The sequence below is a fragment of the Silurus meridionalis genome, chromosome 6 (genome assembly GCF_014805685.1).
Source record: "Silurus meridionalis isolate SWU-2019-XX chromosome 6, ASM1480568v1, whole genome shotgun sequence".
In the NCBI taxonomy this organism is placed as follows: domain Eukaryota; kingdom Metazoa; phylum Chordata; class Actinopteri; order Siluriformes; family Siluridae; genus Silurus; species Silurus meridionalis.
The window spans coordinates 10,999,375-11,016,073 of NC_060889.1; the positions used below are offsets into that span (position 1 = coordinate 10,999,375).

Below are 16,699 nucleotides of genomic sequence, written 5' to 3' on the forward strand. Positions count from 1 at the left end.
TAGATATGTGATTTTCAAGTTGGTGTTCTATTGGTCCTTAATGGTATCCATTAGATATAGCATGTCCCCAATCAAATCTGACATGTCCAGATTCTCTATTGCATGTTTTTTGAATCATACCTGTATAAGATGTTTCCTCCATTTTTTAGCACATCCCTGCTAAATGATTATTTTATTGGTTTTAATTGGAGTTAATGAAAACTCTACTGGTCCTTGTGGGTCTCTAGTAATTTGTTATTTTATATAGATGCTATGTTTTGCTATGCTGGAAACCATGTGTATATTTGGCAACTATTAGATGGCATGTTTGCATTTACTAGACAGCAATGTTTTTGCAAGGTTTTTTGATAATCAAAAAATGAATTATTAATGTATACAATCCAACAATGTAATTGAAACCATTGGGTATAGTTTTAATGCTTAAGAGCTGATGGTTTGTATTGGTATTAATAGAGTTTTTTAATGTTTTTGAAAAATATGTATGTATGTATATGTATGTATGTATGTATGTATGTATGTATGTATGTATGTATGTATGTGTGTATAAATGTATGTATGTATGAATGTATGTATGAATGTATGTATGTATGTGTGTGTGTATGTATGTATGTATGTATGTATGTATGTATGTATGTATGTATGTATGTGTTTGTGTATGTATGTATGTATGTATGTGTGTATGAATGTATGTATGTATGAATGTATGTATGTATGTATGTATGAACGTGTGTATGTATGTACGTATGTACGTATGTATGCATCTATGTATGTATGTACACATTTCAAATTTGTTGAAATAATTGTGTCAGCGCAGGAAAAACACTAATATATGCAAGAAGGCATTATTGTGCTGAACTAAACCTTTTTTTACCACATAATAAAATATAAATCAAAGGCTGGAATAAATATATCAACAGGCATTAATTTACCTGTTAATTAATTTATTAATTTTTCTTAGTCAACTAATTTGATTGGACCAGCAGAATTCTTAGAGTGATTATATTGCTTATATTTAGTATGAGCACACCAAGATATTTTACTCTTTGTATCACCCTTTTGTCTGCATTTGCCATGTAAAATTCCAATATTATATATATATATTTTTCATGAATACTACCTATGACTTAAAATATGAAAAAAATGAAAAGCCACAGACCAAAAAGAAACAAATTATTCAGCCATATTGTGTCCAAAATATCAGTAACTGTATATCAATTTCTCATTTAAAAGACTGTACAAAACTAATATCCTGACACAATTATATTATAGTTATTATAATGAATAATGGCATGGCTGTCCTGCTGATATTAAGTATAACTGCACTGTTGTGAGTGCAATATTGTTTAAGTAATTGCTTTATCTATGTCAGGATTGTAGTTAATTTGACCCCTACACCAGGAACACTGGGTTTGAAGGCCATTTTTTCACAGCTTTCACACACACACACACACACACACACACACACACACACACACACACACACACACACACACACACACACACACATTTACACATTCATGTATTGGATTTCAGCTGGAACTGAATGCTGGAAGTAAAATATTAATCAGATGACAATTTAACAAATGTCAAACGATCAAACCGAAAAGTTTTCCAACTCCTCTACTGTTTGTGCACTTTATTTTATTATATATTTTTATTGATTAAATGCACGTTCTGCCGATTAAAAACCAAACACTGAAATATAAAATATCAATACGTATTCAGACCCTTGGCTGAAGAAATCTACATTGACCTCAAGCATATCCTGTTTAATTTCATCGTCTTGGGATATCTCCAAAATGTGATTGGTTTCAAATTTATTTAATTACATATTATTTAGAAGGTGCCACAAGCCACAATTTGTGTCAGACCGCCTTTTCAAAGACTTATATGACCAAATTGGTTGTGAGGATGTTCCATAGATGGAAACGAACCCCTTTCGAAGGCTGTGAATGCTGCCTTCGAGAGAGACTCAAAGCACTTTTGTACTTCGCTCTGGACAAGGGCGTCTGCTAAATGCCACAAATGTAAATGTAAATGCTGCCAGGAGGTGACACAGTAGGCTCAATTATTGTGAAATGATAGAAGCTGTACCTGCAAGAACTGTTTTCAGACCTGTGCTAAATGACCCTTGCTCTGGTAGGTGACCATAAAAACAGCCTCAGAAGTCCTCTGCAGAGAAGGGAGAACCTGCCATTTTAGAAATATTACTTCAATCAGGCCTTTAAGGTAGTCAGAGTACATGAGGAAGTCACTTCTCTATATGGACTTTAACTACTATTTCTAGCAAAAAAAAACAAAAACAAATATTCTTCATCAACTGACAAATCCCTTCCATATGATTAATCATGTTAAAGGCAGAATGATGCTGTGGGGTGACTTCCCAGTGCCCTGCAGGGTGACTGGACAGAATTGTGAAAAACATGATCCTTGAAGAAAATCTACTCCAGAGCACAGATGACATCAGACTGTAATGAAAGTTAACCTTTCAGTGTGACAGGGACTCAAAGCCAATTTTGCATTGTTATCATGAGTTTTGTTTACTGATTAATTGCTAAAATAATCAAGGCCATTTCAAATCACTGCTTTTTCAATATTTTGCTTCCTTTTATAAAGAATATCTATTTGCTCAATATTTTTTACATCCAGGTGAGAAGGTTCCCTAAATATACAACAGTTTTTTATTAAAAAGGAGGTTTGTATTTTGTACATGTTTTCCAGTCTTTAGTAATGAATATACTGAAAAACAAGTCAATAGTTTTGCTGCCCGCCTGTGAGAACCTGCGTTCTCATTACCACACTTACAGCTTCCTTAATATTGTCTGTTGTACACATTGACCACCGCAGCATGTGGATGATTGCAAGTAGTACACTCTGAATAGTTGTTTTGAAGAGTGTTCGTCATACCTAAAAAAAACAAAATGAACCAAATAATGAATAGGAAGTGGTCTTACAGATTCAAAACAAATGCTGATATAAGTGATTAGATTAGTACTTTAGTTACTTTTGATTAAAAAAAACTTAGCCACACTGAGTATTTTTTATACACTTTCTACAGTTTATATTGGTACACCAATGTGCAACAGACAGTGGTAGTCAGTATATGTATTGGAAAACCTGGAAGCACCTAATGAACCAAAATAAATGGGGAAATTTATTAATGTAGACAGAAGGAGATTTTCTAAGGATCCATTTCACCGCAAAACACACACACACACACACACACACACACACACACACACACACACACACACATGCACATGCAGATGATAGCATCTTTGAAGAATTACCAACATTCCCACAGACAATACAGGACACAACGGTAGGTGGTGTGTGGTTAAATTTCAGTCTACCACCATTTTCAGCATCCCATCCAGCACCACATAACACTAATACACCATTTTAGAGCTGAAAGTGTATTGTCTGAAAGCTTTCACTTCTTGCTGCTACTATATTCTAATAAAAGATTTTATATATATATATATATATATATATATATATATATATATATATATATATATATATATATATATATACATGTACATACATGTACATATATATACTGTATATATATATATATATATATATATATATATATATATATATATATATATATAGAGAGAGAGAGAGAGAGAGAGAGAGAGAGAGAGAGACATCGGACACTGGAAGACTGAAAGAAGGTGTTGTGGATGGATAAGTCCAAGTTTGTGGTCATTGTATCAAACAGAAGAACATTTGTAAGATGCTGAACAATTGATTTATAAATTATATAATACCTTCATTCAAGCATGGTGGAGGCAGCAGGATGGTCTGGGGGTGCTTTGGAGGTGGTAAAATAGCAGATTTGTACAGAGTGGACGTAATCTTGGGGAAGGAAAGCTAGATTTTGCAACGCCATGCCCTACACTGGGGACAGCACTTGACTGGTGCCAATTTTATCCTACAACAGGATTATGACACGCCTCCAAAATGTGTCAGCAATATTTGAACAATAAACTGGAATTCTGATTTTTTATTTTTTTTTAATGAAGGCAAAGTTTAAAGAAAACATTCATAATTTCATTCAAAATCATTCTTTTTAACTCTATGTTTGTTTGTTTTTTGGGGTTTTTTTAGGACACAAAAAAAGAAAACTATCAAATTTAAATAAAAATGTTTTACACAATTTAGCTGATCATCAGGATAGACTTCAATTTCACAATAATAACGTCTTGCTTTGTTTGTTTTGTCTCCTGTAGCCTACCAACTGGTGATGATGTCAGAGTGCATCATTGGAACAAAGGATGAAGTGCTCATATTCCAGTATTATGATCACAAGACATAAAGTGATCAATAATTTATATTTCTTTGTGCATGCTCACTTCAAACCAACAACATGCATAATTTAGAATTACTACGCACAGAATACAATTTCCACTCAGTTTGTTCAGGTTTTTCACAATATCAATTTTAGTATTAGTAAAAAAAAAAAATAGTCATAGTCAAAATAGTCATTCTATTTCTATTCAAAAGTTAAGAAATGAAGCAAGAAAATAAGTAGATAACCTTTCTGTGTTGGCTGTGGTTCATGTAGGATTGATCATTTCTTGGCCTCCAGCAGTGGCAAGCCACAAAAGAAGATGCCAGTGCTAAAGTTGAGTCATAGGGGGACTCAAGAGGAAGAGAAAGCGAGACGTGGGATCACCATTTTGTTTGGGATGAAAGCCAAAATGCCTGCAATTAGAAAAGTGCATATTGCACTTAATAAAGCATCCCTGCAATTACTTTTATTCAAACCATCTCTCCCTTTATATACCAAGGAATGCTCATATGTGACTTTTTACATACAAATTCTCTTTCTGTGTCTATACATCTCTGGAGAGAGTCTGTGACTGCTTACTATTGTATAACAGCTGTATTATTGCTCATGAAATAGCTCACATTCACGAAATTCTATCCAATCTAGTGCTGTAAACCATATCTGATCGTCTCTACTCTGTTTTTGAATCAAAAATTAATGAAGTAAATACAGACTTATCAGTTGCATGACAGACTCCGCCTGTTTACCGCTTCTCGGTTTGAGGTCGTCATGCCACTGGGATATTGATGGTGACTCCAGTATTAGATTTGGGCTATTTACCGGTGCGGTTTTATTTCGGGGAAGAGCAGCTCACACACTTCTCCAGGGAATTTACGCACAGCGAGATTCTAGATCAGGGATGTTAGAGAACACGATATGATACGGCATAATGTTTTGATAGATTTTGCGTACTCTTATCAGAGAAGTGGAATAGACTCTACGAAGCACAGTTGGCATTTTGCAGCTTTTGTTTATACTGATCCACTTTTATGCAAAATCTTTTCCCATTATTGATAGTAGGCCTCTCTAACGCATTTATTAGTGCAAAACGCTGGATGGCGCACGCGCGCTAAAGTCATTTGAGCTGCGTGGAACACAAAGATCGCTCCAAGAACTTTACCTGAAGTTCAGCAGCTCTTTAGACTAGTACGCAAGAATTAAGAATCACGTGGCAAATGACGTAAGAGAGGGTGATTCATTCACTAAAGTCTCAGCAAAAAAAAAAAGAGAGAGAGAGAGAGAGAGAGAGAAAGAAATCGTTTAGGAAGTTTGACAAATACACTCACATCCATCAATTCTGCTCAATCACTTCTCATTAAAAATCTTTGCATCCTGATTGATTTGATTTATTTCTATCTTTTGATATTTGGATTTAAATCTTTCATGTAGCCTACATCAATCGATCGATCAATCAATCAATTACGCAAGCGCACACGTTTTACTTATGATTAATAAAATCTGTCAAACCCACGTGTTTTCCTTTGCTGATAACAAGATCTAAGAAGTCGGATGAAACCAGAAGTACCCAGAACTACATGTGCTGATGATTCATTCATTACCTGGTCGTGCCAACGACCCCCCTTTCGCAAATGAATAAAAATAAATAAATACATAACAAAATCAATATTCATGTCAAAATATTATTCACTTGCGGTGTCAAATGAACTCTTCCTTTCTTTTTTTTTTCCACATGTACAGCCCAAGTGAAATCCATGACGAAGCAAGCGTGTCGGTCCTGGTGGACCAGGGGTGAGTGACGTAGACAGGGAGTGAAATAGGGCTCGCCACGCCACACGGCACAATAAAACACGCACCGCCGCCGTGTAAAGTTCCACAGACGATGGCGACTCGCGGTCTGCTCGGCGTGCAGACATCTGAGTAGCGCGTTCAGGACTAGATCATATATACTCTAGAAGCAGATCTAGATCTGGTGGGAGAGGACAGATATAATAATCAGAGAAGGGACAGACTTATTTGAATCACGCAGCCTCATCGGACTGCATCCCACTACTTGTCCTTGCGCATCTGTAGGTATGTGAAATCCAGAACAACTTCTATAGCTCGAATAATCTTAAAACCGAAATTAGACAGTGTATAGACACGTTTATAAAGATTCCACTTTTTGTTAATGTGTCTCGATGAGGTTGGGGATTTATGGAGCACCTGCTGCGCTTTGCAACTTATCCACAAGCTTTTTTTTTTTTTTGCATGAACACCTTTACACCACGTTAGGCAGTGAGATTAATGTCATCGTGTTGTCTGATTTCTTTTTTCCTTCTTTTCTTTTTATCTTCTTCTACAGGATGATGATGTCGGCGAGCAGGGGGACTTTATGCTTCCTCATCTATGCGCTCTTGGTGCAGTGCACTGCGTCCTCTCCGCTCAGGTAGGACAACACAGGGGACAGGGACATGGGAAGGGGTAGAAATAGGACAAAAGCAAGAAGGCAAAAAAAAAAAAAAAGGATTACTGAAAGAGTCAACATTAAGGTGATATGTGGCGAAAAAGAAAAAAATCTAGACGGCGCGTTTTGCTTTTGCCAGATGCGCATCCGGAATATGAAGCCATTAAAAGTACCACCATGGAAAGGGATTATTATTCCCTAATTTCTATATAAGAAGCTATGTGTATGGTAATATTTGTGCAAATAAAAATTATATTGTATATATTATTATAATGATTTTACTTGAATGCGTTTTATTGTTGCACTCAGATACCGAAAATTCTTATATGCGCCCTAATAAATTAAAAACCAATACGAGCTGTATAATAATGTATTGTATATTATTTCAATTTTCTATTAAAACAAATAATGAATATTAAAGCGCAACTGGCCTGTATGATCCAGTTCTTTCAGTTTATTATAGATCGAACACATTAATCTCTGTTTATCAGTTGTTTGTTTGTTTTTTATATATCTAGCAAGCATTTGTGGCAGTGAACGAAAAAACTATTTCTGGGAATCATCAGCATGCTGTACTATGTGTTTTTTTGCAGGCTGGAGTCTGCGGTGTATGATGAAGATGGCACTTCATTAGCAGACTTGGCCTTTGACTCAGAGCAGATCGCACTCAGAAGCTCCCCATCAGGGACGGATGATGTCTATGAGATCTTTTCTCCTCCAGAAAAACGGTGAGGCTACAAGACAGTTCTTGGATTATTCATCTGGTCCATAAGTATAGTATGTGTTCATCACATGCATGATGTATGTTTTTTGGAAAGAGCTTGGTTTTAAGTTTAGCCAGATGTGTGAAAGAGCTTGGTTTAAGTTTAGCCAGATGTGTGAAAGAGCTTGGTTAATTTTTGCAAAAGTGCAATTAAGTCGTTGTGGTCCAGCATGTCAATCCCGGCGTGCACGGTGTGTGACCATGTGTGTGTTTGGCGTTTTGTCTCCCCAGAACGGAAAGACATGCAGACGGGATGTTTAATAAAGCCTACAGACAAGCGCTGGGTCAGTTATCAGCTCGGAAATACCTGCATTCTCTGATGGCAAAACGCGTTGGGTAAGCACATCTCTCTCTCTCTCTCTCTCTCTCTCTCTCTCTCTCTCTCTCTCTTCTCATCTCTAATCCTGTACTTATTCACATGCAACTATTTGTTCTGTTGTAGTGTGATCTCTGTGGATGCTCAAACTCTTCATCCCACGTTTCAGTGTTTTATTTTTGTCTTTGTCCACATCAGTGGTCTGTCCAACAACAACAAAAAAAAAAGAAGCTGTGATAGACTAAAACTGAATAGAACAAAATGGAGAAAGGAGAGAAAAAAGATTCCAAAGCACGCATATTCATTCATTCATTCATTCATTCATTCATTCATGCATGCATGCATTCAGAGATAGAGAGATAGAGAGATAGAGAGATAGACAGAGAGAGAGAGTTTGATGCTTTGCTCCAAAGGCAGACTAATGGATATCTTTACCCCAACAAAAAAAAACAATAATGAAGCTTAATTGGTGAGAAATCGTGTTTTTCCCAGTCAAGAAAAATGGTTTTCACGTGTTCAAAAACAATTCTTGTGGGTTTTGCCTTTCAACAAACACACAAGAAGTGTTTAGTGTTCACACATAGACACAACAGACACTCCATCTATTGCATCCACGTTGTTAATAAATGAAGGTGTAGTTACTATTTTGTTGTTACTATTTAGTTTGGAAGTGTGTATTCGCTTCTGGGAGGCTAACATACTTTGTTTTGGGTCTCTCTCTCTCTCTCTCTCTCTCTCTCTCTCTCTCTCTCACTCTCTCTCAGAGGAGGCAGTGCTATGGATGAGACAGAAGCTCTGGCTAAGCGCCACTCAGACGGCGTGTTCACTGACAGCTACAGCCGCTACAGGAAGCAAATGGCCGTGCAGAAATATCTGGCCGCGGTCCTCGGCAAAAGGTACAGACAGAGAGTTAGAACCAAAGGACGACGATTCGCCTATTTTTAGTGCTTTCAAAGAAAAAAATAATAACACCCCCCCACAATCCCCCAACCGTACAGCCGCTTAATCCCCCCTGTTCTGTGCTGTCCCCGGGGTCAGTCAAGAGTGTTGAGATGAAGAGTGCGACTGCTGTTTCTTTTAAAGAAAAATGTACTTCATGTATGTTGAAATGAATATTTTGATATTGACACTGTTTTTTTTTTCTTTCTTTCTTTCTTTTTTTTTTCTTTTTTTTTTCTACTGAAGCACTTGAAAGCGCACAACACTACTTTGTGGACCAATCGTATAGTCTGACCAAATATATACTCTATATTTCCTTATTTATTTTTTAGACATGAACAAAAGTGTATGTGCACTTGGAGGGTTTGCTTCCAATATTTTGTCTTTAAAAAAAAAATTACATATATATATATATATATATATATATATATATATATATATATATATATATATATATATATATATATATATGAATATATATCAATTTACCATTATGAGTATGAGTAAATAAATTTTGTCTTAAAGACAATCATTGCACTGAATGTTACCTCTCTTTCTTTATTTGCTTGGAACTTTTCAATTAAGTGTGAAGTCTTCTTTATTTACAACAGCCCTGAAGACTTAGATTTGCACCAATTTCTACAAGGCATAGACTTTGGGGCGCTCCCGGATGGGGATGATTTTGAGGCATTTATGAGGAACTGGCTGAGGCAGTTCCCTTCCAGTCTCCTGGTGAGTGGCTTTGGGGCTCTGGTCCGTACCTTTGCCCTTTACGTTTTGGGAGAAAAAGGTGCCTCTCACTCTTCCTTCTTTCTCCCGTGATGTTCTCCTGCTCTGCCATCTAGACCTTATATTTCATAAGCCAGCTCCTTTCCTTTCTCACCTGTTCACACTCTATTTGATATGCACATTATTGTTCACACCATGGTATGTTTTTACTTCAGAAGATTGCTCCGTAAATTTCTCTTGGGTTCCTTTATGAATTAAACGTGACACACTCTCTAGAACGCAGTTGTAGAACAGTGGCCTTCTCCGATATGCATCTTTCTCTCAGCCGGCACACAACCTTTCCTATTTCTGTAAAGGCATCAGCTTATCTACCTTATATTTTCCATGCTGTTATTCTTGACCTCTCTCTTGAGAGTGGTAGCTTGTAAATGTGCATACTTGTTTATTAAAAGCGCACACTCCAGCTTTTATTTGTGTGTAGAATGTTTTTCATGAATTTGTAGTTAGATCTGGCATTTTTTTCCTACAGTTTTGTTTCTGTGTTTAAACTGCTATTTTTTTATATCCAGTTGCAAAAACACACTGGGCACCTTTAAAGTTACAGATTAAAATCTGTCCATTCTGACAAAAAACTGGCCCTGATAGCTGCTCGTGTTAATGCCAGATATCTGCATTTTCCATGATCACCTCTTTCTCTGTGTTCATGCTGTATGATTTTCAACTTCTGGGTACTAATAGACTTAATTAGGATTTCACAGCTATATTAGTCTGTGTTCAGTCTTAATTGTTTAAAGAGGACGTGTTTTCTCATTTTGTTCATGTATATTTTTATGTACAGTATACCACAAACTGAGAGGAAATTGAGTAAAATCTCAGAGGTGAAATAATTTTGGGAGGGGGAAGGCTCTGTTTAAAGCACACCTACTCAAAACTGCAGTGAATGTATGTGTGAAAGTGTAAGAGAGAGGGTGTGAGTGTGAAATCGATGTTTATTTAATTATGCATTCTCCTGCAGGCTTTGTGACGCAGGAGGGCAGCTTGCAGCTCGGGTGCCTTTGCTTCGACTTAAAAAATGGCCACCAATCTCAGATGGCACGTTAGTGGCCCTCCAATGCTGCACATCACCTGCTCACACTCTTTTCATTTCACTGGATCACATGACTTTCATTCAGTTGTCACCAGGCCATTTTTTTCTTGTTATTTTGTCTTAGCTTCCCTATGCATAGTGTGTGATCGATAGCCGAACAGAAATCATAGGACACCTCGCACTTCCAAAATTCATCCTGTGTTTAATGTCTGAGAGCGCCTGAAGCCTTACTTTAGATGAATCTTAAATAAACAGATCTATTTCTTGTGTAGATAAATAGTAGAGTATAAAAGAAAATGGGGACCACAAAAGGAATCACCAGTATAAATGTCAAGAAAATAAGGTGTTGTAAGAATTTGTATCAATAAATTTTTGTAAACAACAACACTTTGTCCAATCTTTGAAACTTTACCAATCAAAATCATGGACTAACAAGCAAAGACGTGAGAAAAATACCAACTTCAATCACACAATAAATCATGTGAAAAAAGGGCCCGTTTACATCACTTGGCATATGTTGCAACAGGAAGTACAGATTAAGCATGTCCAATGCTATAACTTATGCATGTATCGCATATGGATGGAATTTTCACACCTTTTCTTTAGGGATAAACATCTTACACATTATAAAACACACCCATAAGCAGTGTCAAATGAACATAAAGAAATAAACCTCTTCCTGAAGGTACAAAAAAAAAAGAAATATACCAAAAAGGTGAATAAAAGTAATCAAAACAGATTTGATCATCAACAATTAATGAAAAAAACAACCCCAAAAAAATATATTTCAAATATACATACAGTATATATGTACTCTCTCTCTCTCTCTCTCTCTCTCTCTCTCTCTCTCTCTCTCTCTATCTATCTATCTATCTATCTATCTATCTATCTATCTAGATATTAATATTGACTTTCTCAGGTGTTCAAATACTTATTTGCAGCTGTGTCATACAAATAAATTGTTTAAAAATCATATATTGTGATTTCTGGATTTTTTTTTTTTTTATAATGTCTCTCACAGTGGACATGCACCTGCGATGACAATTTCAGACCCCTCCATGATTTCTAAGTGGGAGAACTTGCAAAATAGCAGGGTGTTCAAATACTTATTTTCCTCACTGTATATATATATATATATATATATATGGACCACTCTTCTTTTGCAACTGCTCCAGGTTATTGAGATTTAAAGGATGCCATTTCCCAACTGCTGTTTTGAGATCTCTCTACAGGGGTTCTATGGGATTCAGATCTGGACTCATTGCTGGTCATTTCAGAACAGTGCTTTGTTTGGAACCATTTCTGAGTGCTTTTTGAACTGTGTTTCGGTTCATTGTCCTGCTGAAAGACCCATGACCTCTGGTAGAGACGCAGCTTTCTGACACTGGCCACTACGTTGCGCCCCAAAATTCTTTGGTAATCAACAGATTTCATGATACCGTTCACACAGTCAAGGCATCCAGTGCCAGAAGCACCAAAGCAACAGCAAAACATCTTTAAACCTCCACCATGTTTGACTGTAGAGGTTCTTGTTCTTTTCTTTGAAGGCATTATTTCTTTTTCTATAAGCAGTGCCATGATATCCCTCACCATAAAGCTTTAAATTTGTCTCATCTGTCCACAGTATGTTTTCCCAAAAGGATTGTGGTTTTGTCACATAAGTTTTGACAAACTCCAGTCTTGTTTTTTTATGCCTTTGGGTTTTCTACCATAGCGTAGCATAGCTTTCATTCAGATGGCGACGGACAGTGCAAACTGACACTGTTGTACCCTGTGTCTGCAGATCAACTTGAATTTGTTAAATAGTTAATTGGGGTTCTTTATCCACCATACGAACAACAACTTAGTTGTAATTTTTCATTGATTTTGCGCTTCCATCCACATCCAGGGAGGTTTGCGATGCCATGGGCTGTAAACCTCTTGATGATATTGCACACAGTGGTCATTAAGATCTCTGGAGATGGACTTGTAGCCTTGAGATATTCCATGTTTTTCCACAATTAATTTTTTTTAAATCCTCTCTTTACACACCATGTTCAGTGGGACACAACACAAACATTGAGTCAACTTTTCTCTATTTTAACTGGTTGAAAGTGTGATTACTAAATTGCCTACACCTTTTACTTGCCACAGGTGTGTCTAAATACAAATTACAGGAGCATCACATGCTTAAAAAGCAATTATTTAAAAATGTTTTGACAAGGTGCCATTGATTTTATCCAGGCAATTTTTGAGTTCTGTGTGAAATTTTATCAAGTTTGACTTTTCTTCTCTGTCATTTTTGTGTTGTTGCAGTGCAAATGAAATACCAAATATATATATGGTTGAATATCAAAACATTTGCAATTGGAACAATTTTTGGAGAGTGTTTCATTTTCTGACAGAAGTGCCAATATTTTTGCACGAGTGAATATAGTATATATACTGTATGTATTATAACTATATTTGTGTTTTAAGATGTGCCTGCTAGGAAGCCAAAATGAGGGAGGGATATAAAATACTGTGTTTTCTCTCATGGTAGTGACAGACCTCCCAAATAGTCCCTGATTAGATATAGTTACTGTAAACTGCCCCTATATTCATTTTATTAAAACGAATGAAGAAGTATTGCCAAACTGTATATTTAGTAGGGTTTGCAAATTAAGCTCAAATGAAAACAATAATCCAGTGAATATCAAAAACAAACCTGAATTATCTCAATATTTTTCTGTTGATCTACCTGTCTAGCTGTATATCAATCTGTTTCTATCTATTATAATTAAATTTGAAAATAATATGTGACATAGCCATCAGCATAAATTCTGACTGGTATGTGTGTCCACATGTATGCATGTGTGTAAGTGAGAGAAGAAAAAATAAAAGAGAGGTGGAGAAGAGGAGGTGTGTTATCCTGCACGTACAGTTCTTCAGGTGTAAAGACCCTAGGAGTTCAGGAGAACCTTTTAGTGTCTGTCAGAGTCTATTAAGGTTATAACCACTCATATCACTGCATCACAGTGGGGAGAACACGTTGAACTTCACAGACCAACAAAAACACACTCACACATACGAAAGAAAAAAATATGTACTTCTTCCCATATTTATATTCTATATGAAATCATGGAATCTAGCTTTTTAATAAAGTACACAATCAGCCAACATTGATTTTGGCATTGACTGATCTTTACATTTATGTGTATGTTCTTTGTAAATTAGCAATGATTAGTAGAAGTTTTCACACCATAGCAGTCGTTTCACACAGACATGCAGACACACACACAAACACACACACACACACACACACACACACACACACACACACACACACACACACACACACACACACATACACACAACCAATGAAACTCAATCAGCCCCGTTGCCAGGTAACGGCTCTCAGAAGGACACTGTGTCTCTGGGTGTGGCAGTGATGGACGATGCTCTCATGACCTGATTGGATCGAGCCATATGAAAATTATCCCAAAAAGAACCATACGAGATGAGCATTTATGTGATACGCTTTGTGCTTCCTTCCTTTTTCTTCAGGATTCAGGATTTCTTTTTAACACACAAAATCAACCAGGTCTTTAAACATGTTTGCTTTTGCATATTTATTTATGCATGACTAGTTTGTGCAAAAGAAAATAAAGTTGCAAATGTTAAACATGCATCAAGCTGCATGCAGGTTACTAATGATTTCAAATAACTAAGCTGCAGCAAAACAAGTAGCTAGAAACATTATAAGCAACTAGGAAACATTAGCTAACAGCGTAATTTTGCCAAAATGAAGAAAACCATGATTGTTTGCGCAAAAAGAAAAAAATTGACTAGCCATGCTTTCTTTTCTAGAAGAATGGAATCCTCTTAAACTTTAGTGCAATCTTTAATTCTTCCCATGAGTCATTAGACATGCACACCAACATATGCCCTGCATTAATTAGAGATATTGAACTGGGTTCAGGAAGGAACCCACACACACAATTTATTTAAAAAATACTTTATATGCTTAAGGAGGTTCTAACATCATTGTTAGTGAGAATTTATAAATGAATATGCTACCATATAAAACAGACAGGACATACCATGGTACAGAAGGTGGTGTTATGGTCAACAGTTTATTGTCTATGTCACAGTAACTGTGTGGTGTTTTGGCTAGGCTTTTTAAATTCCTCTCAGCTCTGATACCACTGCAGTAGGTGGATTGACTGTTATGATGTGCATGAGTAATTGTGTGAATGTGTGTGTCCAATATGTTGCAATATTTTCATACCTCCCGTCCAGTAGATCTGCTGTGACCTTGACCAGGATTAAGCGGTTATTGAAGCCAGGTGCTAGGACGTGGAGGTGGCTTTTCGAGATCTACTTCATATTTGCCCTGGCTGTGTTACAAGCAATAGTAACGACTTGCAGCATTGCTTCTTGTTCTGTCTCATACAACACACTTAAGGCATGACTTGAGGCAGGACTTCAAGCTCTACCTGTAAGAAAATGGATTTAGACACCTTTCACCAAAAGTAACATCCTGTTGTCAAGGTAACTGGAATGTTCAGTGACACGCATGATTTCTAATTAACCTGGAGTTCTTGTAAATCAGAGTAAAATAAAAATAACGTGTGATTAAACATTGGCAAAGAGAGAGTAAAAAGCTTGAAGGTGACAGACAGGGCTGAAGGAGCATGTTTCATGCTGCGGAGTGATCAAGGAAAATGTGAGCGGGAATCGTTTAATCTGTCAGTTACATTTACATTGAATTTGATAAAGGCCTATTACTCATTCTAGGCATAAATCAAATTAAGCTATGATATTTTCGGGCAGTTTTATAGGGGTATAAATAAAAAGGGTTTTTATGACAGTTCTTTCTTCTAACATAAAAATCTTGCTAATTAAGGATGACTAAAAGTAGGCATTAGGGCTTTCCTCATCTAATGATTATTATATCATGTGTTATGTGTGGCATTGTAGGTGATGTAGGTGACTGGATAACATTGTCATATTTATGCCTACAAAGAGAGATCCACTTGACCATATAGCATATTTGGCTTTTTTTCTTTAAGCAATTACTTTAAAAAAAATCATTATATACTGCAAACAGTTACAAGTTCTCTTGGGGACCATGCCCTCAAATTAAAGCACAGCCATGTATCCATTAATCTCTAATGATGACTCAGATTTTATACAAAAAGCTCTCAAACTGTATTTGCACCCTGATGCGTTGTACGAGAAAAGGAAAGAGGGTGCAAATAGAGGAATTCTTCAGATGCTCAGCAGGCGTTAATAAAGCCTGTGGTGCATTTTACTTGCAGTCAACCTATCAAAGTTTGTCGATCCCTGCTGGTATGTTTTCAAACAAGAATAAAAAGCAAATCTGATCTAATTCTCTTTTAAGATTTAATTTTTTATTTCCTAACATTCTCCCAGGGTTTTAGAGCGCTGAGCAGAGAATGCTAAGTACCGGAATCTGAAGAGTAGAAGCAGGCTGCTAGCTGCTTGATATGCTGCATAGCAACATGGTACAGATGGACCCTAAGATCCCTCACTCCCAACATGTAGCTAAGGGTGGTCTCGGAGACCCCAGAGCCCCAAAACAACATAGCAGAGCTGGCACTCTGAATGCAAATCCCAGCTGTAGGGGGCACCTTTGTGCTGCTAAGCCCTAAAGGGGTTACAATAACACTGTATTGTAAAAAAAAAAAAAAAAAAACCTGGCAGGCATAACCAATAAATACTCATGTATATGGCCCTTTTTCTTCTAGTGCACAGGCACACATTTTGGAACAGTGCCTTAGGATGAGAATATCAATGCATTAATTATGTTAAAATGTGTATTTCTGCTTGATTTTTAGATATGAACGTGTAATCTATTATCTATTAGCCTGATGTTAACTAGGTTTGTGTATGTGACGTGTGTGTGTGTGTGTGTGTGTGTGTGTGTGTGTGTGTGTGTGTGTGTGTGTGTGTGTGTGTGTGTGTGTGTGTGTGTGTGTGTGAGAGAAAATGCATGGATGAGCTTGAATTTTTACATGTGGAAATCCATGCGCATATATTTGTGCACATGCATTGCAGAGGTCAGTCCAAAAAAACAAAGGCTTCAGCAGAGATGACATTAAAAAGAACTATTGAGAAAATATTATCCCAATGTTTAG

The 16,699-nt window shown here is 36.6% G+C and overlaps 1 protein-coding gene across 1 annotated transcript; it reads left to right on the top strand.

The window, feature by feature from the left end:
• Positions 1 to 6,126: 6,126 nt before the first annotated feature.
• On the top strand, positions 6,127 to 10,962 carry adcyap1a (adenylate cyclase activating polypeptide 1a). Its single transcript, XM_046850754.1, has 7 exons — positions 6,127 to 6,370; positions 6,642 to 6,725; positions 7,337 to 7,471; positions 7,738 to 7,842; positions 8,587 to 8,718; positions 9,373 to 9,493; positions 10,506 to 10,962. Exons 2-7 carry the CDS (start codon positions 6,643 to 6,645, stop codon positions 10,512 to 10,514), a joined length of 585 nt encoding a protein of 194 aa, XP_046706710.1. The 5' UTR covers positions 6,127 to 6,370; position 6,642; the 3' UTR covers positions 10,515 to 10,962.
• Positions 10,963 to 16,699: the final 5,737 nt, after the last annotated feature.